Raw genomic sequence first — 26,735 nt, 5'->3', positions numbered from 1 at the left:
ACAGCATGAGCACACAAATGCACCATTCCTTTCTCCACCTTCCCAATCATCCTACAAGCAAGTAGCAACATCCTTGACTGGACTGCTGGATACTAGAAATGCATGTTTTGAACATGCATAGGGAGAAAGGTGAGGCAAAATGAAGACCTTATCGCTATCATCAAACCCAAGCAACCGAAACTTTTGTATCATGTAACTCCCACACTGTATCTAAACACAGCCAATCTGAGACTGGTTTATAAACTGGGAATGAAAAATAACGTGAGGATTCAATTAAGATTCATGTTTTCAATTTTCTCCAGAACTACAAAGGCTAGATTATTTATTTCTTAAACGAAGTCTGGCATTCCACAACAGTGACTAGATTTCAGCAGCTGGAGAACTGGGGCAGATATCAAATGTAATGAAACTCCGTGAAACCCCAGACTGGGCAACAGTGCCTCATTTCTTCTTGTCCCAGCAGGAAGCGCAGCCCTCAGACCCCACGTTCATCTCCCATGAAGATCTTGTCTGCTACAAGCACAGCACACTTGAATGTATACAACTGCCAATGTGTCAGATATGAGGTCTGGAGCCTTGCATGTTGAAACAAACACAGCTGAACTGTGAATATATGACTTCACATACATACAATTATATCCAAACAAATATGCTCTAAATATTTATTTTTCCTTTTACATCGCACTCTACATTGGAAAAGCAACTTCAGACTATATGCATGTAAAATATGAGTGTGTTTTATTTCCCAGACACACCATTAACTGCAGGTTTTTTTATCTGCACAATGCTTGAGTTCTACATTATGGCCATTATGAAGCTCAGAAAGTTCTAAATCCCACAGGAACATTCAACCTCAACTGCACCATATAAACTGGTTACTATAATTTAAGTGTAAATATTACTCTCAGAGTGCTGCTCCACATCGAAACAACAATTCATAATCAAATCTGCTTCAGAGTTTCTGCGAGTTGCTTTTAGTTGGTTGAAGGCGTTACTTCCACTGAATCTCACCATTCTCGGTGGTGTGACTAGATGTGAGCAAGACCTGGGGATCTCCCCCTTTTTCAGAAGCAAAGACTGGAACAAGCAGAAACATGGACCAGAGTTCTCATATACTTGGCTAATATTTCCCTTTGCAAGAGTAAGGGCCAGGTGAGTTACCATGCTCGGATCCACTGAGGCATTTTGCTTTAGGTCAAACTGGCAATAGCCATAGGGGGTTTTCTCCACCTTCCTCTTCATCAGAACCCTGGCTCCCCCACTGTGATCGTCTGGATGTATTTCCAGCCAGTCAATTCCTGCCTCTGCAAGGGCCTCAGGCACTGGCAGCACCTCAATCTCTCCTGTGTTCAGTCTCAAGCAAATAAACCACTTTGTTTTCACAAGACTGAAAACTGTTGGTTTACTTCAGGTCTCTGAGCAAAACACAGAGGGGTCATCTATTTGAAACTTAATGACCTGTGAAGTAGAGAAGGTTGATCAAATGATCTTCTCTATTTTCCAGAAAACTTAAACACAGTTGTATATACACAAGATTTTAGGATTTGTGTCAGCTTTACATACATAAGGAATGTAAGTATGTCATTATTAACATGGCTACATGGACCCTCTGTTGTAACAGTACTGTACAGTTGCACTGTTTTGAAGAGTTATGTTAAGCTTTCAAGTTACCTAAAGCATTAGCCAAAGTTATCTGGCAGAATACGAAACTTTCTAGTAAACTGTGTTTCATGTGAATCCAAGAGGAAATTGTGAAGTGGATCATTTTTAAAGATCTATGTCCATTTAAAAAAAATTCCTCTTTAATTATAGTTAGCCTAAAACATTACGACCACCAGTGTTCAGTTTTAGTGTCTACGTAAGCCTGCACTAAGACATGACAACAGATTAATGCAGCAGCAGATAAATTCTCTTTTGTTAAAAAATATTGCTCCTTACAAAAATTTTACGTAGATAGAAAGAAAATAGGTTTTGGTGTGTGGTTTTTTGGTTTGTTTTTTTGGGGTTTTTTTGGGTGTGGGGTTTTTTTTTTTTTTTTTTGGTTGGTTTTTTTTTTTTCCTCAAGTTGCCCAAAGTCATCTTCTTTACGTCAGCCAGGTTACTGGTGCAGAATTCACTGAACAGACAAGAAATCCAGTATATACCAGAATATACCGGTCAAACAATCCAGATAACCAGTACACATGCCAGTAGGTCATACAGTAAGTCTAAAGTAAAACAAACCTCACAAAGAAAGTCATTAGAAGCTGAGAAGTCATTAGCCTTTGGCTTTCTCTGCTACACGATACTGTTTCCATGCTAGAAGTATTAGCGCAATGCCCAAATGCTGCCAGCAGCTGTTTTCAAGAGCCCAAAGTGTCAGGACCAGGATGTGTGCCTGTGCCACACAGCTCCCCAGACAGGACTTCCATCAATTTATTTGAGTTTTTTGGTTTTGCTTTCCTTTTTTATTAACCTTGTTATATTTCATCTACCCATTTTCTTGCCCCACGATGTTTTTCATGGAACCATGTCACAATCACTGCAACTTCTCTGTCTGCAGAGAAAGATTATTTCCACACTCCAAATTAAGCAGGACTGTAAAATCAGAGTTCAGACTCTGCAACAGTCCAGCCTTTGGCTCCTCTACTGGAACTGATAAAGAGAAAATGCTTTTCCAACTTGCGTATGAATTGGCTGTTACTTTCAACACAAATGAAATCTGACAGGAGTAACCAGGTTTTAAAAACATTTCTTCAACTCCAGCAGGCAATAAAACTTTTTTTTAAAAAAGTCCTTTTTTTCTTTTGGAGATTGGGGATTAAATATACCTTCTAAGCAAGGAGCAGAAGGAGAGAATACAGTGTGTATGTAGAGGAAAACCAGCTGAAAATTAATCCTGTTACATACCATCATCTTTTTATGATCTGGAAATTCAAGGCCAAAGTAGTCGCCTTCAACAAGATTCAGGTGGTTGCAAACAGCATCATGCAAAACTTTCCCTGGAGCTCTTTGCTGTAAGAAGAAAACAAAGCCTAGGGTTACAAAGATGCTTTTAATTAGTGGCAGAAAAATTATTACCCTAAGAAATTGTCCAGCAAACAACACTGTCAAAACAGTTTATAAAATCAGTGGATATTCCAACCATACCCATAGGGCAGCTGACAATAATTACACCAGTTCTAAAGCTACAGAAAATATCCATCCACCCCTGAGTGGCAGCTCAGAATCCATCTTTAATCCATTTTTATTTTTGAGGGAAAAATACCATGAAATAGAAGAGGCAGAAGAGGGGATATAGTCTTCTTATGTCTGCCAAGGCTAATTTCTACTGTGAATTTCACAAGACAGCTATTTCATCCCATGGCCCTTCAAGCTGTGTCAGGAGGTGCTTTGTACCTCTGTGTATAACATACCGAAAACAAAACGTTCACCAACAGACCTGTCATACAGAACACAAGGGTCTGAGGGTTTGCTGGACACCACTTGATAGGCAACAGGCTCAAGTCCTGGTTTCTGACTTCATATGGGCTTATCCTGAGCCTCCTGCTGTGAGGCACTGAGGCTGGTCAAGGCCCATCTGTGCTACCCTAACAGAGTTGTTGAGTGATTTGGAGAAGTCAAGAGCAAGCATTTCCTTCCACACAATGAAAGTCTTCCCTCTATAAAGACCAGATGTTCTAGCCCAATATTAGCTCCCAGAGCTGCCACTTTACTGATTGTAACGATTCTTCTCATCAGCACGTCAGTTGAATCCACACCTGCAGCAAATACTGTAAATCACAGCTCACCAGCAAGTCTTCAGGAAAAATCACTATTTCTGTATAAAAAGGCCAATCACTGAAACAAAATATTTTTGTTCCTTGGACAAATGCACCTATTTTAACTCAAGAGGCACTGAAAAACAGATCTCCGCTCACTTCAGCACAAGTAATAACCCATTAAACTGCACAAACTCCACCATTACAAGAGACTCATTTGACCCTGGTCAAATGCCCTTGCACTCAACCTACAGATTGGCCCTTTCCCTTTCTGCCCAGTAAATGATTACTAGAGCAAAACAAAACAGCAGCAACTGAGCGAAGAAAAGAAAACCATTTGAGATGGGTAGTCCAGACAACCTGGCTCAAACCTGAGCCTGAGGCCAGGTCCTGGCATCTCCAGGCAGTGCTTGTACCAACAGGCTGCTTTGTGAGAGGGCAGCTGCTCAATCCTGCCTCCTCCCAGACGTGTCACCATGCAGTTTAGTCTCTGTTTCACCAGGATACCAAAAAGTAAATTCCCAGGGTTTTTCCACCTAGGGTCATACTTCAGATGAAGTACAAAGCATCTTTCCAAAGGCAATTTATCTAACATTGTCTAACATGAATTTGAAAAGAAAATACCCAGTAGCGTGGCTTACACCAGAGGAAATTAAAAGGATGACTTTTTCTAGGGAAGGCACAGGACGTATGTGCCACCACAATAGTGCTGTCATCTCGGTGATGCAGGACACGATGACCGAACCCTTCAATGCTGGCTGGTTTTGAAAGCCAGAAAGGAAAAGCCAAGCTCACCTCCCCAGGAACTTGCTGAGCAGGTTTTTGCCCAACATACTCCCAGTGCAGTCTAACAGACCTATGCCACCAGGAAGCAATGTTCACTTAGATTATTTCATTAACTGTTTGTTACTGTTAGCTGTAACAAGCATTAGCCTCATGAAAACTGTCAGAAAACACATGAAGAACAATTGCAGACAGAAGTACTAATTTTTTTAAAGCATTCATCAAAACCAACTTTGCAGTAACTAAAATAATTCATACCAAAATGCCAAATAAGACGAGATAGAGAAGGCAAGGAAGAAAGGAACTAAAAAAGGAACATATTTTTCTACACGGAGGACTTTTGATCTGATGCCATGCCATCCAAAATAAGGCTCAAGTGCAAATATATTTGAATATGCTCACTTCACGTTCTCCAGCTTCATTAAACCAAAAACATCCCCAACGACCACTGCCCAGCCCACACTGGTCATTTTGCGTTGCATGTCAGTTCTAACAGAAAGCTTCCTATTATTTTCCACTCCATCTATCACTGTATGTAGTCACACCCAAACATACATTGTCTCTTAATGAAAGAGCTTCCCAGTAAGTGCATTTCATTGGAGGCAAAAGACTAATATTAAAAAGACATTAGATTGAGTATAATAATGGTATTAGTTTACTGCTCCGAAAATACACCTACAAATTATTTAGAAACTTCAGGGAAATGCTCCTGCTCCCAGACTAGTCTCAGACCTCCACAGTTCGGCAGGGGCTGCTAGAGAGCAGAAGGACATGTTTATCAGCCACCGTCACAAAAAGAGGCACAGGATGTTTGCTTTCATCGTCATGCACAACCAGAAAAATGGAAATGTGCCTGTGCATATGTATGTATATGTCTTACTAAAGTCTCTGATGGACTCCTGTCTGACAAAGACAAAACTCAACGTTCCTCCTGGGGAAAAAAAAAAAAAAAGCGCACCTCTGGGAGTGTGGAGATTTTTGACCAACAAGAAAAAAGGCAGAGCGCCCACCTACATTAGCACACTGCCCAAGGTTAGCTGAGGAAAGCAAGCCTGTCTGATCTCAGGCCATGAGTAAAAGCATCTGATTAAAACCTGCTGAGTGTTTTCATAAAGTTTTTTTTGTTTGGTTGGCTGTTGTTTTTGGGTTTTTGGGTTTTTTTGTTTGTTTTTTTTTTCCTTACAGGCATTTAGACGATGGAACGGCAGTCTTGTAGCATTTATGTCACTTGGCATTTTGTCTGAAGTGTGCCTCAGTAACATGAAATGCTTCTTACTCAAGTAGTTGTAAATAAGATTATTATTCTAAACTCATCTTAGCTTTGATCAGTCTACCTCAAAATAAAATCTGACAGTTTATTCAATGGAAACAATGTGCATATAAAATCTGCTAAGATTTAGAGCCTGATGACACTCCAGTTTTGCAGGACCAGAAGGAGAAGTACAACATCCACAAAAGCAGGAACTCTCAGGTCTCACAGAGATGTTGATCCAGTGCAGTTCCATGACATCCCTACTAAAAAATTTAAACACAGTAAATCAGAATCTCAGTCTGCCGGGTATGGAAGCAAACCAGCAGTCACTCAGTGCGCAGCAAACACAAGCTGACAGAAGAACCATTCAGGAATGAGTGTGCCACACCGATGACATCATCTGTAGCCAACAGTTGCGTCTGACTTGAACGTGGTTACACGGCCTATGGGACAACACAAGTCTTCCACAGAACTTGGAACTGTCAAGCACGGCCCTGCTGCCATGCCTCAGACAAGTACTAAGCAAGTTTCATTGGCTCCCATCCCACAGCCCTGCGGCTGCACCAGTGGCCAGAGCTTGGCCACTTTCCCTGCTCCACGCCAGCACCAGTCTGATCCATGGGGGCCTACGAGCGCCCCAAAATAGCCACGCATGCATGTAAGGGTGGGGAAAGGCTGCACTATAGCTTATGTTATAGGAGGGCCTTTCCCTGCTACAGTGAGAAAGCACAGGCCCATTGCACGACCGTCATGAAAGCCTCATACACTGGAATGAGGGAAGGACATCAACGTGGCCAAACGTAGAGGACATGAGAAAGGAGATGCAGACCTATCTCCTGCTCTCCCTGAGCATCATTGAATGAGGGAGGTAAAGAACTGACACAAAGGTGAAGATCAAAGGAAAAGGACAACGCATGCAAGTGGGACATCGACATGGAAACTGCCACAGTGAAGGCTGACAGCAAGACTCTATCTTCAGACCATTCACTACCACATATGCCAAGCTGTAAGGCAGTGAAGGAAAGGAAACAGAAGGGTATGGTATACTGGTGGATACAATCGGGGGAAGGTCGCATGCAACAGCAAGGAGACGGGAAGCAGCTGCAATGGGTGGCAGCCCTCTGCTCCTGTTTCTGTTAACAGCCAGGTTCTTGTATAATCAATGAAGAAATATTGCAGCTCCAGAGGGCAGTTCTTCCTACCCCAAAACAGCCACCTGAGCACTCTGGCAATGAACTTTTCCTTACCAATACAGTTGTACTCTCTTACTTTTCACAACAAGGAGCCCAGACACCTGTGGTACAGGGTTCATTTTAGATGAGGTGAATCACAGCCGTACTGACAGCAGGGAATTACTATTATTCTCTTGAGGTGGTATTTAGTTACACCAAAATAACATTATAATTTTATTGCAGTGAAAAGAAGCTCACTGATTTCCAGCTACATATCCTTATTGCTTAATGCATTTTGAACTGGCCTTTCATTTAGCTCTGTGAAATCACATTTTAAGAGTCACTTTACATTTTCAGGGAACATCAGGCCACAAAGTTCTAAATTATGAATAATGTGCAACGCCACATTTAGCTGCAAGCTATGAAGGTACCCAGCCAAAGTAGCCTGCTTTACACATTATGCATTCAACATTTTCTGTCTGCTCATTATTTTGGTCTTACTCAATTCACTCTCCCTCTACTCCCACCAAAATCCAAAACAGTACGTTGCTTATGATCTTCCAATGGTGAATACTTTAATAGGTTCAACAATTCTTTGATGTTCCAGCAACCACCAATCATTTAAAAAAAAATAAAAATCTCTTCTACACACTTGTTTAGACCATTCTTTGGCACAGACTGCAGTACAGATTTTTTTAAAAAAGAAAGTGCATAGCAATATCTGGAAGATATCCAGGACTTTAGAAGTAGTGACTTTGGACACATTCCCTCACCCCCAGTTAATTTAGCAATTATTTCACTAATAATCTACCAAAAAAAAAAAAAAAAGTGTCTGTTTAGGATCAAATAGTGATTTTACCATTTTTTATCTGTCCAGCCAACTAATCTCAGATCAAGCAGATCTTTGATTAAAAGGTTTTTGCTTGTCTGTTTGTTTTTATATTACTAAGCTGTAATACCAGGTTAAACAACAAAACAAAACGAAACAACACAAGACCAAAATAAAATAAGCACTTTCTTCTCTGAACATCTGAAAAATAGAAGTCCATCAGTGTTTTGGTCAAAGCAAGAGACAGCTTCAGGTGGAAGCACAGACTACTCTGTTTTCCTTCTCTTCTTCCTCTAAACTGCTGCAAATGGATTAGAAAAAAGTTTGTTTGTTCATTTTATTTACAAATACTTAAATATTATATTGCACAAAATTTAAACACAAAGATTAAAATTTTATTTGTTCTTTAGTAGGTAATCACCCAGAAACCCCCTCATACTTCAGATCAGTCTGATTCCCACATTATTTTTTATACCCCAGTTTAACAACTGCACTGAAATTATAGTGAAAACTTCATACAGTATTTTCATTACTATTTCTGAAGTCATACACAGTCCTAATCAATACTAAAAATAACAACCCCACACTCTCATAGCATAAATTCTCTCAGTTAGTCAAAGCTGTCAAAAATTATATATGTATCTACAGCTCTGAAAGAAAACCAACCAACAAGTGTTCATGATAAGCAAATAGTATAAAAATAACCTCAAAGATGAGACTGAGCAACAGGGTTCTTAAATAACCCTGCCAGAAATTTATACTTCAAAGAAGGCTTGAAAACTACTCAGAGGAGAACAATGCTGTCAGCATCCAAAGACAAATTTCGTATTTTAAACAGTTCTCCTTTCTGGCGTAAAATGAAATGCATAATTCATATTTAACAAAGTCTATTGCTTGAAGGGTAGGATGAAAGCAAGAAGCACTGGTCTGAGTGCTGCTGCTCTGGACCTAACACTGCCAAGACACTTGGAGATCCTCTACCCTTTTTCTCCTGTCCTCCCTTTCACAGCGTAGATGTTAATCCTATAGGAAGGATTAGGTGACTATAAAAATAGCTTCAGAGCATAAAGATAGCCCTTACACCTGGGTTTTCTAGCTTTTACTTTGCTGTTCAGCTTAAACTGGGTAGTTAGGAGGTGTTGGAAGAAGCATGATTTGTCATCCCTACATATCAGGTCAAAACAAAGAAGTGACACTTTTAAACACAGCAGCCACACACTCCCACGACTACTTTTAAGCATGCAGATCCCCACTCTGTACCTACAGCCACCAAGTATCCCCCCCGCCCCCCCCATTTGGAGGGAGGGTGTAGAAGAGACAAATTTTCATGATAACCCAAAGGCACCTCATTCCTTTTAAGATATTTTCCATTTGAACGGAGTTGAATGCTCCACTTCTGGCACGTATCCCACACGCTTTTGCACAGACTGAGCACATACCATCAAAGGCAGGATCGAGGCCAAGTGCAGTAACAGAATAAGTCTCTTATACTGCCTTAAAAACAGGCGATTGATCATCTGCTCTGTGTGTACAATAAGACTATTTAGTGTTCCTTTCTTTCAGGATTTTAGCGGACTGCTTTCCCACTTTACACTCACGACATACGCTGTATTCCCTTTAATGCCAGTGCTTGCCTTCCACAGTGCCTGGTGTACAGTTTTACCCTTCAGTTGATTTTGCTGGTGGTGGCAGCATCTTTTTTAAACAGTGTGATTGTAAGGTATGGTGCTTTTTACTTCAGATGTATTTTACTCCAAACACCTGCCCTTAAAAAAAAAAAAATGCAGCAGCAAAGTTACACTTCTTTCCCCAACCTGTCAGCTACAACAAACAAGACTACTTCAAAACTGACTATTTTAGGAATGTGACTGCTAAACAAAAATCCACACAGCAAACAATTATCGGGGGGGGGGGGGGGGGGGGGCAAAGAAGGATTTTAATAACCATCTCATTTACTTGCATTTCTATCACAGTCTCCAAAAGAAACTTGCAGTTTTCTACAGTTGAACAGACACAGATTTGTTATTGTAACCATGCTCTTTGATTTCTGATCATGACAAACTGGCTTATGTCAAAATATTTTCTACAATAGGCAAAAGCAGAAAGATTGCTCGAACTAGACTTTAAACTCTCTTCCAATGCCCAAAATCAACTTAAAAATCAACTCAAAATTGCCAACAGTAAAATTCAGGTGAAAATTAAAACACTTAGCGAGAAAAGAAATAGCTAACTAATCTTCTTAAATAGTGTGGAAGGAAAAAGAAAAATATTATCTAGGAAAGCTAATGTAAAGTTTTATGATGAGGCTATTTTCAGAAGTGCTTGGCTAAACTTTTTCTTACAGCAGAGTCAGACCAATACAAAATTCAGCTATAGTAAATCCTGATGTAACTGTACCTCTCCATAATTACAGTACAGTAAAGCTACTGGAATTGGAAGCTCTGCTTGGTCTCTTTTCACTTGGCTCATAAAATCATAGCTTTATAACTCAATGGGCAAATACCACCTGTGCTGTATTATATATGCCATTCCAATGTGCAAGTGAGAAAATACAAAAGGAGAAGAGATGGGCTGGGTACCTTCAGAACTGAGCCTTTCATACGCCAGACCAACCTGTCATCTTCAGGTGGAATGACCCAACAATTTGATTTCTTTGCAGTTCTTACAAATGCAAACTGATATTAATACTGATTTTATTTCCCACCTTTAAATTACTCTAATTTCTAGTTGACAAGGAGTTTGTCACTGCAGAGCCAGCAGCAACCACCACAAAGCTAATGGAGCCCTTTGTAAAGAAGAAGAAGGGGGAATAAAGAGGCAGATTCTTCTAGTCCAGAGAATTTTCCCCTCTTGTGGTTGTAGGGACAAAATCCCACAGGAGAATTTATTTTGCACATCCATCCCACTGTCATCAGAGCCGAAGGAAATCTGGAACATCCCATTAGCTAAACACCACGAACCCTATAGGCCAAAGAACATTCAGCCTTTGGTCACTGTAGTCTAAGTACACATCTGTTTATTACAAAAATGTTATTCATGGTGAAAAGCATTAACAAAAAACTTCATGATTAGTTTCCTGATCCACTGGTTCCTTTAGCTGTATTTACAGCATTGTAACTAGCTGTCATCTAACTCTCAGTTAGAAAGTATAACTGACCCTGTCCTAGCTTTTCTGTACTGATTTTTAAAAAAACTACATTTGATACAAACACACCTAAAAATCACTTTATCAACTTAAAATGGATGCTCTGATCCCCTCTGCTAATGAATCCAGATTAAAAACTTCATTGTTGTCTGCCTAACAATCCTCTAAGAAATTGTCCAGATGGGCACAATGCATGCCTTCATGTGAAATGCGAATGCTGATCTTAGTAACTCCCCAAAAACCCTAACCCCAAAAAAACATCAAACTGTAACAGCAGGTCTTTGCACAAATTAATTAGTCCTCCTGAAAAAAAAACTAAACCTTGTTTCTTGTAGTACAACATTACCACTATCTTCCTTCAGATAGGTGTAAAATATTGGTGGGAAATCAGTAGTGGCACAGCGAGTCCTTTGAGTAACTGCTAAAGGCTGCAAAATTTCACACACCAACCACTCAGTTCTTGGAGACTTCCAGCAGGAGACTCTTGCCAGAGCCACTGTTACTAAAACAAAATTACTTTCCTTGAACATTGTTTCAAGTGCACAGCGTGGACAAGAAAAATGAGGCATCAAAAGAACAATGAGAAAACTTACTAAAATGTCATCTTACTTCCTAAATTAGCTCCTGCAAATGCTGAGTCATCCCTGCCTAATGTTACCAGCAAAACTAAAAAGTGGTTTATGGCTGTTCTTTATGCCAGTAGCAAGGCAAACATCCACTGCTGGAAGAGACTATTTTCCTTTCTGAAGAGTATCACTGGCATGATGTATTCCAGCTTCAGAGCCTTGACGCTGAATGGTGATGACTTGCAAGAACCAGAGCCAGCTCATCAGGAATTTCTGATCTTGAAGTGAGTTGCAGGGCAGATGCATTAAACAGTACTTTCCTCACAACTTGAAACAAACCACTTTGCAAATCAGCACATAAGAGAAGTGGAGGGCAACAATACTTTCGTGCTACGTGGCTTTTCTAAACCAGGCGCATGCTAAAAAAGCTTCCCTGAAAAGCTATGTCTCACTGAGAGGTGAGAAAAGGGAGGGACTCACCCCAAAGCCATCACAATTATGACACCAAAACCCTTAATGGAGACCCAGGGATGCCAGCAAGCACCTCTCTGACAAAGATTACCTCTGAACTATCTATGTTTAATTGACAGCCAAGTGTAACTGGGCAGATATCCCCATCTGGGATAAGCTACACCTCCACCATGAGCCTCTGCCCACAGAGATGTGCCTAACGGCTACGGGCATAGCATCCTGCAGCACAGGGATGCCCACAGCAGAAGCTCAGCCTGTGTACTGTGGGCACGGGCTTTGGAAAACACACCACAAGATTAATTTTCAGAAACTAGATGGGAGTTTGATGTGAAGCTGATAGAACCTCATTTTTCAGAATGTTTGCTTTATGGAAACCTGTTTTACTGAAGTTCAACTCTGGAAGCAAGTATATACCTGTCAAATTAATGTTGGTATTACTTTCCCTCCCTGCAAGCAAAAAACTGAATGAGTTTAACCCCCGGCCTCAGCGCTATTTAGCAGCACACTGTGCTCCTTGTTTCTTCAGAAGAGGTGCAACTGAGGCTCAGAACACTCATTAAAAATACCTCAGATTGAATTTCATAGCCCACAACTTTTGAAAAGGAATATAATGGCACCATTCAGTGCTTTCAGTGAAATTCAGCAGCGTAGCAGCCAGCGTGTAATCAGGGATGGAAACCCCAATCTCTGTGACAGCCCGCGCCCCTTGCCTCCCACTTTACACTCCTCTCTGTTTCAAGGCAAAAATCGTCTAACCCCCTTCTCTAGTTTTCTTTTTTTAACATTAAGTAGTGCTTGAGAAGCAAATAAAATCATTTTATTATTCAGACCACTTTCTTCTCTGGTCTGTTTTCTTTGCCTGCTCATTTTCCCTCATTTTGTTCAGCCATAAGCAAACACTTCACTAGAATGAAAGAGTACACAATTTTAAGGTCATCAAATGTGAAAACAGATCCCTTATATGTAGACTGGAAAAATGTAAATACGGAATGTTATGACTGTATGCGAGTTGTTAATTATAAAGCCAGATTGAGATGCAGTTATTTACTATTTTTATTTGGATACATTTTAATTTAGCCACAGTTCTAGTAAACCCTTTCAAGAAAATAATTTAAACACAAGAACTGAGACCTGAACCACTCCCCCTCCAAAAAAAAAAAAAAAAAAGAAAAAAAAGAGAAAAAAAAAAAGTTTGGGCAAAATATTAAATCCTAAACTAAAGCAAAATCCTAAATCTAAAGCAAAATCAAACGTAGCAGGAAAAAGCTTCTGATAATCCCTGTTCAGCCCTACACCAGTCTCAACATCCCTATTAATCTGAGCAAGAGCTGACACCATCCAGGATTGTATGTATTTTACTTTTTACTTTACTAGGGGAAGGAAAGCACATTTTAACAAGAGGATACAGAACTTTCCATGACCAGAGTGCTAACTTGAAAGGACACCCTTAGATGAAGCCTTCAGGCCGTGGCTGCTGCTAACCTATAATGTACTCGCATTATACCCTAACTCTTGCCTTCTGCCAGGCCACTGCTCCAGCTGGATCTAGTGCTCCTACAGCCACAATGCAAGGCAGAGTAAAGAAGGCAACTGTGCATGAAATTTAAAGAATTAAGAGTTTCTGTAGGATCTGCTTGGTACCAGCCTGTCTTGCAAAACCAACGTGGACTGGCTAAGGAAAAGCTCAGCTGCAGCATCCTACAACTACTCCAGACTGGATGGGGAGTAATCCTGTATTTTACATATGAAACTGAAACAGAGATGAGCAAAATTCATACCCATGAAGTGTTTTCATGGAAACAAACCCTCCAAGTGCAAAACATTAGTCTCAAAAGCTGTCTCATGTTTAAGTATCTGAAAGGCAGGAATTTTGGGTTGGGTTTTGCCAGCCAGGTTCCCAATATGCCATAGTTTCTTGTCCAGTCATGCAAGATCTGCCACCAACCTGACAGACTCAAACAGCTTGGTAACCTTTGTATCATGGATGTATAGGAAACATATTCGACATTTCTCTAAGCAGCCTCAAAAGACCTTAAGACTGAATACACTGGGAATCTGAACTGTGTTTTAAACTTGCAAAGGAAGACACAGGAGAAAAAGTGAGAACTGTCTACACACTTACAATATTTGCACGGAAAGCTCTGTGCTTTGTACATGAATGCAAAGTACTACCTTTGGTGGGACACAAACCTGAGTGTAAAAAGAAGAATAAGGGCTATTGGTGTAGTGGGTGTTACGATAATGGCTGCTTCTACCAACAGATTTCAGAGGCACTTTGTAATGATGTAGTCAAGTCCAATTTTCAAGGAAAGATTAAAAATAACCACATCCCTTTTTAATACAGCTACACAGTTTTTCAGAGAGATCCTCAGGAGCTTTTCTGTTCATTCTTTGCAGGCTGCGTGCAACTTGCCCTATCTCCTAACACAGCAGACGCTTTGAAAAATCCACCCATGAGTCATTCCAGCTCTCTGAAAGATGAAACTGCTTCTGGATTGTAGAAGTCTGATGAACAGTTATGTTAGCAAACAACACTTAACTGTAGCAATCATTGGGGAGCATAGAAGAGTGATGCTGGTGTGCACTGGAGAAACGGTGACTTAGCCTCCAGTCACTTCAAAATCCAAAGCTCCTGGGACTGACCCATATGTTGAATCTAGCATTAAACAGCAGAGCAGCGCAGAGCAGCACAGAGCAGAGATCTGCTTATACATTTGTGGCAAACCAGGGAAAGAAGGGATTTGTATCTGCAGGGCAGGGGGAGGTGGAAGGGGAAGAAAGGCCAGCAGGACTTCTAAGCTGCACATGATGTCTGTTAACAGCATGTGGTCTGAGCTGGGTAAAAAGCCTCTGGTCGATCTTCAGAGTGCTTCCTCCTGACTATGAGCAAGGTTTTACTCTTACCTGCATTGAACTTGGGACATTCAACTTTCACCCGATTTCCCAGCCCTCCTTCTGCGCATGTGTGTTCACATACATGCATGTGTACCTTATAGAACTGCCTGTGCCTGCAGTCAACATGCAATACTTCAGAGGAAAACAGCTTACACCCTTCTGCTACATTGCTCATTTAACCATACAAAACGTTCAAGCTAAAGAAATTCCTAAGAGATCTGCTTTCTGTCACTCAGGTAGAGGCCTCAAATATCAAAGGAAAGCAACACCGTGTTATTATCACAAATACATTAACACAGTCTCTGAAACACAACATTTATGGCTTCTATTTTGTTTTAATGTGCAATACTGTTTTCTTTTACGCTCCATTTAAAAACATGTGTTGTACAGGCTTAGTTATTGTGATTTGGGTTTTGGACAGAATTGTTAAAATAAATTTTTAGGCGCAGCAGATTTACAAAGGCAAATGAGCCGCTCGAACGTTTTTTTCTTAAGGCTCGAGTACAGCAGCGCCATACTAGATACCACTTGGATATAGATGAGCTTTATCAGCAACAACAGGCTCCGTGGGAAACAAACGTTCTCTGTTCAAGACACATCAAAGAGAAGTCTTTGGGGATGTGCTATCAGAAGTCAAACATCAGGCTGACACAATGTGACTTTTTGGACCACATTTTCAGTCTTAGGTTTTAATTCATTTAACCTTGAGGATAATCTGTGTAACTAGAAAATGATCTTATTTTATCTAATTCGTGGTGTTTTGTTTTTTTTTTTCTTAGTGCCAAAAACTAAGTCCTTATGTGCTTAAAGACGGTATGTATCTCATTTTAAATTTACATTTACAAATACACTTTATTTAATGTTAACGTTCAGGTAATTTCTAGATTTCCTGGGCTATGCAAGAGCAATACTTTTTTTTTTTTCCCCAATGTAACAACATAATTGGATGCTACAAAACTCCCCAACAGAAAGCAAAGGGAGATAAAACTAAGCAAAACCACACACAAAGACAGCAAACCACTGCTGAAGGTGCCTCCAGACGGAGGCTGAGCCAGTGGAAGGATGGCTGCACCTCTAACTGCCAGAATTCAACACCACCCACTGTTGCTTACCTGAAAGCAACTACCCTTTCCTGGCCAGGCACATAAGCAGAAAAGGCAATGGGCTTCTACAAAGCAGCAAGGGCCCACCTGCCCAGTACTGCACTGGTAAGATTAGATCTGCCAAAGCACTGAAAAGGAGGACATAATTTTTTTCTAGGAACAGTTTTAACAGAATATAGAAAACTTATGATAAGTATCAACAGCTGCTTCTGTTAAATGTTAATTGTTTAAAAGGCGACAAATATCTGGAGACAAAAGTCAGCAGTGTGTTGCTTAGAATTTACTACTGATCATCTACTATATTAATAGACTTATCAGAAAGTTGCTCCAGATTTGTTTTTTTCCAAATTGGAAAATACTTTTGTACCTATTACAAGACTTAATAAATATCCTTCATCTTTGCCTATTTATAAAATGTTCGGGTTATCCACATTCTGATCAGCACTCAAGTGAAGTTCTGGGCCCGCATATACACATACTTCAGTCATCTCCACCCAAACACTGTCTTGCTACCAGCTTCAGAAATTATCTTTCTTCATCATAATTTAACTTAAAGAAGTCAGACTACCCTGTCAGACTCAGAATAAATCTCCATAGGGAAAGAACTTCTACATACAGAAGACCACAATGACATTGAACCATGATCACTGCTTGCATACTTCTTGTACTGGCCTTTTACTCACTTTTCATCTCAATGTCTCCTAATGCTTGACAAAGAACACCATGTGACTAAAACAGGGAGAGCTGTAACCCTGATACAGCATTAAGGAGCCAATATTATCAGACCTTGCTTTTTTTAAACTGTAAATATTTCTTAAATTGTTGGTACCAAACAGCTTGAGACATCCTGTCTACTCTTGAACATCAAACAAGGTCTTGGCCAGGAGCATGGCACAGGCTTTGCAGGATGAGAAAGATATGTGGAGCCATGTGTCGCTGGCATCCTGCTGGCTTTTTCATTCTTATCAGCTTATCAACACTCCTCAGCAGGTTCATACAAGCTGAGCAAAGGCAGTGACTTCCGAGTCCCAATGGGAGACTCCTGCAGAGCACACACTGGGGGAGCTGAAGAGGTTGACCATCACGCCCCAGGTAGGCCTAAGACCTGGCGACCAAAACAAGGTGCTGCAGTTCTGCTTCTAGCCATCCAGAGATCACACCAAGAAAAAAGTCTTCATGTTTGTAGTGAAATAACAGGTCTAAAACCACGCTGAGGAAGTGCAAAGACTAACAAATACAGAGGCTTGTCACCACTGGAATTTAGATCTCATCACCTCTGCTGGTACCAAAAATCTGAAAAAGCAATCAATATGTATTATGGGTATTTAACAGCACAGACAATTTGCTCCAAGAACAAAGTGAGGTTTACTCAGGGACAGTATGATATAGACATTAGACCAACAATGGGTTTAGTGTGTGGCTTTTGCCTGTGGGACTGTTGTACCCGGACACAGTCTTTGCCTTGGAGAGTACTAGTAGTTGCTGTTAAGAAAGCAGCAAATGCCAACAGCCAATACCTCCTGTTGCTCCCATATGCTGGCACATGCCTACAGCCACAAGCTGCCCCTATTTTCTCTCTGTAGCCTACAGGCAAAGGGGAAAGGGCTGAAAACAAGGATGTGATCCAAAACAAGAATTCAGTCCCCTCCCAGATAATTCCTTCCATCCAGTGTATTACAACTGTGAACAATTAAGGCCAGGAAAAGCTGAGTTATGGTGACCACTGTTGGAAACCATCCATTCAGAGGGCACACATTTTCTTCTTGAGTATAAAGTAACATGATTTCCTGGCACGAAAACAGTGTTCTCCCCCTCTGGTTACATCCTAACCAGGAGACATGTTTTCATGTTATCTACTAGGATAGATAATTTCCCCCATGACCCTCAGAGCCTTGCTTGGGTTGAGATTCATCCCTTTATAACTGCAACTAAGCATCCAGTTGCCCCAGACTTCCTTCACGGCAAAAACGAAAGAAAGGGTACTTCCAGAGAAACACTCAGGCCAGCCAAAACTGAATAGACGAACTTGGCCTTCCTCTCTTCATTGCTACTTTGCTTCTTGCTCTGGATCACGTGATCTTTAACATGGTGGTGTGCTTATTTCTTGTTATCATTAACATTCATGAGGTATTTTGTCTACTGTGCTGTCAGGAAACAGGTAAGTGCTTACACAAAAGATACTATGCATATTAGCTGACAACATCAGCATATTTTAAACAGTCTCCTGATACTGAACTCAAATGACCAAACTACTAAAGACAAACATTTCTAAATAAATAAATAAATAAATAAATAAATAATTTTAAAAAGTAATTCATACCCATTAAGCAGCTCTCACCACCAGCTATTTCAGGATATCCTGACATTAAATCAGATATTTAAGGAAGAGTTTACATTTCTTTTTAAGTGATGCTGAAAATATCTGGCTATGTGCCCTTGCTGGAGATTTATAATTAGGGTTAGCATTACACTGAGTAGTTTTAAAAGCTTGAGAAATCACTAGATCTATTAAGGTCATTTCCCTGACATCACATGTGGATCCAATACTGAACATAAAAATTCCACAGACCACATGTTTGCCGATGCGCAAAAAGCCACTCATCCTGAAAGCAGCGGAGACATGAACTTACCCCATCAACTGCACTTCAACAAAAGCATGACCGACTTTCTTCCACTCCCAGTGATTACAATCAAGAGAGGACACTATTAAAATCCATTTCGCTCCTCATAACTGCTGGCAACAGTGTCCCCAAATGTTCCTAAATACACTTTTAACTAAGGCAACACGTGCATTAAAAGCAACAGATTTCTGTCAGGGCTGAGCTGTGGGTTGAGTGGGCTTATGCAGAGCACTCCCACAGCTGCACCAGTGGCCACGGTGGAATTCAGCTGTCGAAGTTGTGTGTTTAGTCTAAGCTCATCATCCGGGTTGTCTCTCTGCAGTCAGACAAGAGAGAGGTATTGTAATAGAAAACTGACCCCATCTGGAGACAGATGCATCACACTCAGAGGGTGAATTGCCCACTGAGGGCACCTCTCATTCCACTGACAACTGGGGAAGCCTTTCCTGCTCCCTGTGAATCTGATGTTCAAACAACTAAAATCAGGTGAGATCAATCTTACTCTAAAACTTCAGCACAAGTGAGGCTGTATGGTCTGGCACACTTTTTGCTTGCAATCTTTCCACATGCCTGAGGTACAATACACATGGCATTTTCTTTTGGGGCAAGAGGGGCAAATAGAAGATACATTCTTACAAAGCTGTGTATTTATTTTAAGCAAGATAATGGTCTCGAAAGAGCTTAAGGCAACAACAGCAGACAAAACAGAAATTAAAAGAGCAGCATTGAGAACGTACTACAAGAAGGACAGGTCACCAAAGCTGAGCTACAGCGCAGGCTATGAGCAACAGTAAAATCCTCCATTTTCTTAATGTGTTGCCCAACACTTATGAACTAGAAGCAAAACATAGGTCTCATGTTTTCTCACAGTAAACATAACTAATTCCATTCAATATCATGTTCAGTCCTATACTGAAAAGGAGCTCCAGTAAATTTGTTACCTAAACACACACACTGAGCAGTTTTCTACATCTAGAGCACTGATGAAAGGAAACTCGAGACTCAACGACACATTATTCAGTAGCACTATCCCAATCAAAAGAAGGACTTCCATCTTCTTTCAGACTTCAAGTGATGGCTATAAGAAGACTCAGAGTCCAACAGTAGCCTAGTGAATAAGGATTGAATTTTGACTTAGCAGATCCATCCTGTAAGCTGCTGAGCACCTGCGCTGAGTGACCCCCCCCCCCCCCCAGCCCTGTAGACCTGTGTCACTGCTCTTCAGGAACCGAGCTGCCTGCAAGGCCAGATGGCTGGAATGGCTCACTATTTCCCAGAGCACACGTGGTCCCACAGGCAAAATTTTGCTAGCTGAATATTCCTCAGCAATGACCTTCAAGACAATGAGGAAACTCAAATAGGAACAATGTAAATAAAGTGCTTTATGTGTAGGCTGCTGCTTAAGGTCTTAAAATAGATGCCAAATAATGGAACAACATGTCTGTCTAATAGCCATACTTTTCTAGTTATGAAATCTGACATTATCAAGTAAAAGAAACAGTTAAATAACTGATTGTCTCTGATTCCAGTTATCTCCATACTGACAGATCAACAAGTAAATTGGAAAAATACACCTTCTAAAAACCGTTAGATAGCTATATAGTTATATTGAAAATACACATATGCATGTTTTTTTTTTTTTTCCTTCATCACTTAGAGCAACAGACTGAAAAACACCCATGGCACGTACAACGCATGCAGTTACACAAGGGTTGATTTATAGCCCTGTTTTAATGACTGTATTTGCCAAAGGCAAAGATCTGCTTACTGTTATTTCTAGCAATAGTATACTTTACTAAACAGCCAGTCTTGTGTAAAAAAACTAAACAAAATACAACAAACCCAGCATAAAACGTTGCTTTTACGTTGCTGCTAAGTGGTTTGTGAAATCTGTTTTTGTGATTACACTTAAGATGTTTTATGCGGTCACTATTAGCCAAGTATCCCACACAGGGGTGGGAAGGACCTTGAAAGTACTCACAATAGGCTTGAAATGCTACACTGTAAATCAGGGCTCCAAGGATCACATAAGTCCATATACCATAAATAAATAAAATCAAGCAAACAAAACAAAGCTTTGCTTTCTTTGTTGAGAATGTCTGAAGCCGTCCAAAGGTGACAACCAAAATAGCCTAAATATTCAGATCCCTACAGCAGTATGTCTTTAACAAAACTGCACCTCTAACCTCTAAATATTTGTAGAAATAACTCTCTAATAATGCAGTAACACAGTTGCATGCTAGGATAGCAAGAACCATGCTTCAGAAAGAAAAATACCACTCGCTAAGTTTTCAACAGGTGTCATAAGCTACAGACTTGATTCTGCAGTTAGAGCAATCAAGGTAATACACCACATACATGATATCCTACTATTTCTGCTGGCTTTTACATGGAAACAACAGGCACTATTCATATAGAATCACAAGCCACTGCTACAACACCAAATATTTTCAAACTGTCAACCACCTCTACAAACATGGACAGAAAATTTCAACCAAAATTTCGTGCTCAAACTCACCTTTCAATACTTACTATTCTCCTTTACTTTTCTTTCACTTCTCTTATTAAAAAAACCCAGAACTACAGGCATTGGTCCCTTACAACCCTGCACCTTGAACTAGGAACTCTTAATGTCTTCACAGTGTCTCCTAACTCAAGGAAAGGCATCACCATGTCTGAATTACTTTGTGAGTTCTGTTCGCACCAAACAGCGGGTTCCTTACACTCAGCAACATAGTCTTCTCTTGTATTTTTTTTAAAAAAAAAGCTTTGCAATGGTTGCGCTGTTCACTACACAGCTGTTTTTTAAACCCGTGGTTTCTGGTAACAAAGGCAAGAGATCACTTTGTCCATAACTGGAAGGCTAACCTACTGTAGCCATTGCAACCCCAGCTACTGCCCCTTCCAACACACGGGTGCCCAGGAGGCAGCACATGCCTGTGCTCACCAGTCAAGCTGGGGAAAGCCTGCCCCCAGGGCATCAACCGTGCTAGGGGCACCAGCCTTCACATCAAAACTCTGCCCAGAAGTTACTTACTGTTACTGTAAAATTGGTTTGTGTCCTTAAACCAAGAATGAGCACAGGGGAGGCAAGAGGGCAAGGCTCCTAAAATCCACTAGGACTTGGTGGCAGCCCTCTCTTTGGAAATTCCCCCTACACTATCACAAGGCCAAAACCACATCTGGAAAAGGTTGTTCTACTTACTTTCTGACATCTGTACATTTATGTTTTACCCATAGTCAGTGTTGTTACAGAAAGGCACACACTATCACAGACAAGCACATTCCAAAACCACACAGAAATAAAAAGAAGAGGCAGCCTCTCCCACTCCATAACACTTTATTTGCAGTTAAAAGTTCACATCTAGTAGAGTAAAAATTGATCTCTGATTACGTCAGGACTGAAACAATAAATATTACATTTCCTCAGCCTTGGAAGCATATCTTCTTACTTTCTTGACATTTGTTTATACGGTTAAAACAAAGAAACAACAAAATCCCCAACCTTTTAGCCAAGCACTGCCACAAAAAGAGAGAACAGCTACAGCTGCTCTGAGTTGAATCCGAGTTTGCCTAGTGTTTGCACCTCAGAAGTATGAATACCTGTAACAACAACAATAAAGCAACTTACTGTAGATTCCCCAAGAGATGAACAGAAGTCCAAGCAGAAGCTCGGATAAGGGATGAGAGCTAATTCACAGCACTCAGTTTCTGACCTATCTTCATTTTTTCATCTTACAAAAAGGTGAAGCCTAAAAGCAGAGCCAGGCACAGGAGTGGCAATAACCTTCCCAGCTAATCCCAGGTGCAGGGACTTAGGTAGGTGATAAATTTTTACAGGCGCTGCTGGGTAGTAAGTGGATGTCACCTTGCCACCCTCTCCCACTAGGGCTAGCAAGCCTCAGTGGCAGAAGCACCCCAGATTCCTTTCCCTACAAGGTCTAGTGACCCATACATACCATAGCAGTGTAAAAGTAATGAAGGTGTTCCTTCACTGAAGGTGGAGGGGAGAGGAGAAGGTGTAAAAGCATTTCAGAGACCTGTGCTGAACATGAGAGCTGAACACCAAACAAACTGTATTCGGGGTGGAAGGCAAACAGAACAAAACAAAAACAAGCATGCACAGTATATTTTAATATTCCTTAGTTTGCCACTTTATCTTCAAAGCAGTAAGTCTTTTCTCAAAGAGAAAAAAGATGCCTGAAAAAATTAATTAAAAAAACCCTTTATGCCTTTTTAAACAAAATTTCCAGATAGCTATTACCATCTTCTATGTGCAATTCAAAATAGAAGCAATCCCCCCAAAAGTAAAACAAATTCTTAGAGAAATAATTCAAAATATGGTAGTCAGTGAGACCAAGATATCCCAAATGAATATTTTTGACTAAGGCAGCAGTACTTTTCTCAAATGCAAGTGAAATCCAGCTTGTCTGTTCACATACTAACGTTCCTAAATGTAGTGATCATCATCCAGAAAAACACACAACCCCCCACCCCTCACTATTATTATAGGTTTGTTTTTTTTTCTTTTTTCTGTAAAACCTCAGCAAATCAATTCCAGAAAATCTGTTACTGTGAACTGTCATGCAACTAATCTAGGTATAGTCAAAATACACCAGACTGGTGAACATGGAATAACATTAATATAGATATTTAAATGACTAATTATCTGCATAAGAGATGACTCCTTAAGACCTTGCAGTTACCATCTAGACACGTAGTAACACAAGCAGCAGCTGGCCACCTGGACTTGATGATATTAAGGGTCTTTTCCAACCTAAAGGATTATATGATTCTATTATATGATCTTTCTTCATTTTGCCATTTCAAACTTGTGTCTTCAAAGTCTTTCACTGTGGACATCTTATTCTGCCAACGACCAGCAATCAGGAACCAGATTATCAGAAGTCTGTTATTAACAGAGAACAAACAGCCATGTGAAAGGTGTCTCACCCTCAGGCATCTCACTTTTCACCTTCCTTGTCCAAAACCGAATTTGAGACATACAGCTGAAAGTCTGAGATGGAGGCAGAAGCCTGCATAGAGCTAATCTATCAGAAACCTAACTGCAAAGGATCTGACACAATGCCCCATATGTCCACAGGCATTGCTTTAAGTGCATCAAACAAGCCCAGGACACTGACAAATTTCAAACAAAATCTTTCAGGCAATTGAGGTGCAGGTCTTCAGCTCAATCAGCATTCAAATCACCACTGAAAGCCCCAAAATGTCAGCCTAATTTTCTTACTCTTAGTATTCGAGTTTGAAAAGCCTGTTCTCAAGGTAAGACTGAAATGTGAGGTAATATAATCTGCAACGATTAGCTGTGACAATCTCCAGAGAATGCCCATTCTGCCTGAACATTTACATCATTTCCACTATAACTTGGCATACATCACCAGTTAAACTAGTTACACGCTAGGTTAGACTACACCACCTGGGAGGTAACCAGCATACCTTCCCCACTTTATTCTCATACTGCCATTAAATCGCTTTACATATTAACTTCCATTTAATCTTTAGAATGAACTGTTAACCAAAAGCATATGCATACTTTTGATTGCACTGCTTCCTAGGGGCAGCGTGACCTTATCTCATTCTAGACAATGCTACTTTTACTGTAACTGAATGAGTCAACATTTCAGCATTACACATGAACGCACAAAATCCCTAAAATTTGCTCACATCAAAGATGTGAAAGAAAGACAGGCCTCTGTGTACTGGGGGTGGTTTACAAGCTTAAGATAGCTGGAGGCTATACTGATTTAGTGCGATTTTTCTCACAGTTTGCAATGAAGACGATGATGTTGACCACACCTGAACAAAAGCTAGGTGTCCGGAAAGAGAGCAAAAGCAGAAATAAAACTCAAGGAACATTATACACTCCCATCAGCTGCAGCATGATGTTAAAACAAGAACAAATGGGTATTAGCCTGGCTATGAATATGTTTAGACTAGAAATTAGAAGAAATTTTATAACTGGTTAATTAGTGAGGTTCTGGAAGAGTTTTCCATAGGGAATACAGAGGGCAGTAAAGGTAAGTCCATTTAAGATGGAGCCAAAATAAATTTCGGATGGGATTATATAATATGGCTGCTTGTAATAAGAGAAGACTGTGCTCAGTAATCCAGAAAATCAAGTCCCATCCTATATTCCCAAGGACAACATAAAGGAACCAAGAAATGCCAACTCATGATTTTGTCATGAGCATGGAATTTTTCTTCTTTAAGCTCCCATTACTACTGCTGATGGGAGAATCTGTTTTAAATTTAAAGACTGAATAAATAAAGTATTAGCCTGGGGTTTGACGAAAAACACTTTTAAAATATGAACTCTGTAAGCTCAAAAACCAGAAGGCAAATAAAAAGAACAAAACATCTGTTACTTCTTAAAATCTCGTGGTTTCTAAGCCACTGGGGGCAGAGGGAGGCTGATTCATGATTTCTGAACGCTTAGGTTGACAATTCAAAGAAGCAAAGTGTGGAGTCCAAAACTTAGCACACAAAAGCACTAGGATGCCTAAAAATGGAAGAGTGTAGACACCTAATTTAAACATTCAACTTTCAAATAGGACTTCTTGAACTTCTTCACTGCTGCTTCTGAGCAGGAAGCAGCTATGAGCTTTGACCACAGCCCTCTGGTTGCTCAAGAGCTCGCTCTCTGCCTGTTGTCCTGGCCACAATGTTTTTTGTTTTTCAGCTGCTACGAGGTCTTCTCCCTTGGTTTTGCCTGATTCTCTGCCAGCCACAGTTCCTCCTCCTCTAGAAGCTGGTCATTTCTAAGCAGAAGTCAATGGTCCTATTAAGGAAAACCCTTTAAAATTATGCTGATATGTGAGGCAAACCACGGCCTCAATCCTGTTACTAGTAGATTCATAAAACTCCAGCTAATTTTAATAACTCCAGCACTTTTCAGGGTTAGGATCTCCGTTTTTAAAAGACAACTTACCTCTCAAATGTTTACTCACATTGTTTCTGCATACCTGCACTCAAATTATACCAATGTAGTGCAGTAATATTACAAATAATTATTAGTTACAATTACAAAATTAATTTCTTTTATTCCCAGCAGACTCCTCAGAGCAATTTGTTCAGTCTTCAAGGCAGGATCAAACACAAGTATTTGGCAGAAGTAATGAGGATGACTGAGAGTTCTCATTTGTTTTTCAAGATGTGAACAGACACAAGTTTCAAGCACAAATGGTGGGTTGCTGAAGAACTCCTTTCCCCTGTATGCTGTCCTGCCAGCAGCACTTCCACAGCTGCTGTGGCTCTCTGATCTCATCCTTTCACATTTCCCTGATACTTTTCCAGCTTTGACTGCTCTGTCTCTTTATACCATCTGCTACCTTTGACATGACACATCAGAAGAAGCAGGAATCTCTTCCTAGGGTATAACATCAGGACACAGTAAGACCTTACCACCACCTTGACAGCCTAAAAAAAAAGTGCAGTTACAAGGGAAAAAAGAAAACGAATAAAACCCAGCTGTGCACTCCGCTACACTAACAGCAGGAAGCCCTGCATTATTTACAGAGCAGAACTGCTTCAACAGTTGATGAGATTCTTGATGGGGAGATCAAACCTCCAAGACTCTCAATCTCTCTTGTGCCAAACAACTCCATTTTGGTTTGAATACAATGCAATACAGGTGCCATGCCGTAGGCTTTGCACTCAAATTACACTTCATGAGTTTGAAGGCACTTTGGACTCATGTCCAAGGAGAATGTTTGTCTAAATGAAAAGAGCAGTTCAGGTACTGACACCAAGCATGGGAACACATTCTTATGTACTGCAAAAAGAAAATTTGGGGAAGATATTTCAGGCAGCTTTGATAAACAGGGGCACTAGAAAATTCCTTTTAAAAATGGGCTACATAAAAAGATAACATTGCAGTGCGTCAGTGGTAAAAGAATAAGCTTGTTTTACACTTGTTTTCTTTTTTAAAGCTGCCAAGTCATACCCAAACTTTCCACCTTTTCCACCTTTACCCTACCTTATGTTAATGGGCAATATGAGTCAGGAGGTAATGAGTATCAGCCTCTAAACCCCTTCACAAATACACTCCACCTGGGTGCAGACCTTGGCTTTGGTCTTCTCCATCCTAACACAAAGTACACTTCATGCCAAATTCAAGTTTAGTGAGAACATACATCCA

The 26,735-nt window shown here is 40.4% G+C and overlaps 1 protein-coding gene across 2 annotated transcripts in view; it reads right to left on the bottom strand.

The window, feature by feature from the left end:
* Nucleotides 1-26,735, bottom strand: part of FARP1 (FERM, ARH/RhoGEF and pleckstrin domain protein 1) — a 169,188-nt gene that overhangs the window by 67,750 nt on the left and 74,703 nt on the right. For both annotated transcript variants that reach the window (XM_086482045.1, XM_086482046.1), the window contains exon 2: nt 2,890-2,994. In XM_086482045.1, coding sequence (XP_086338171.1) covers nt 2,890-2,994 — 105 coding nt within the window. The remainder of the gene's footprint in view (nt 1-2,889; nt 2,995-26,735) is intronic.

Source organism: Leptosomus discolor, chromosome 1 (genome assembly GCF_034619465.1).
Source record: "Leptosomus discolor isolate bLepDis1 chromosome 1, bLepDis1.hap2, whole genome shotgun sequence".
NCBI lineage: Eukaryota > Metazoa > Chordata > Aves > Leptosomiformes > Leptosomidae > Leptosomus > Leptosomus discolor.
This window is presented reverse-complemented; position numbering and strand designations above follow the sequence as displayed.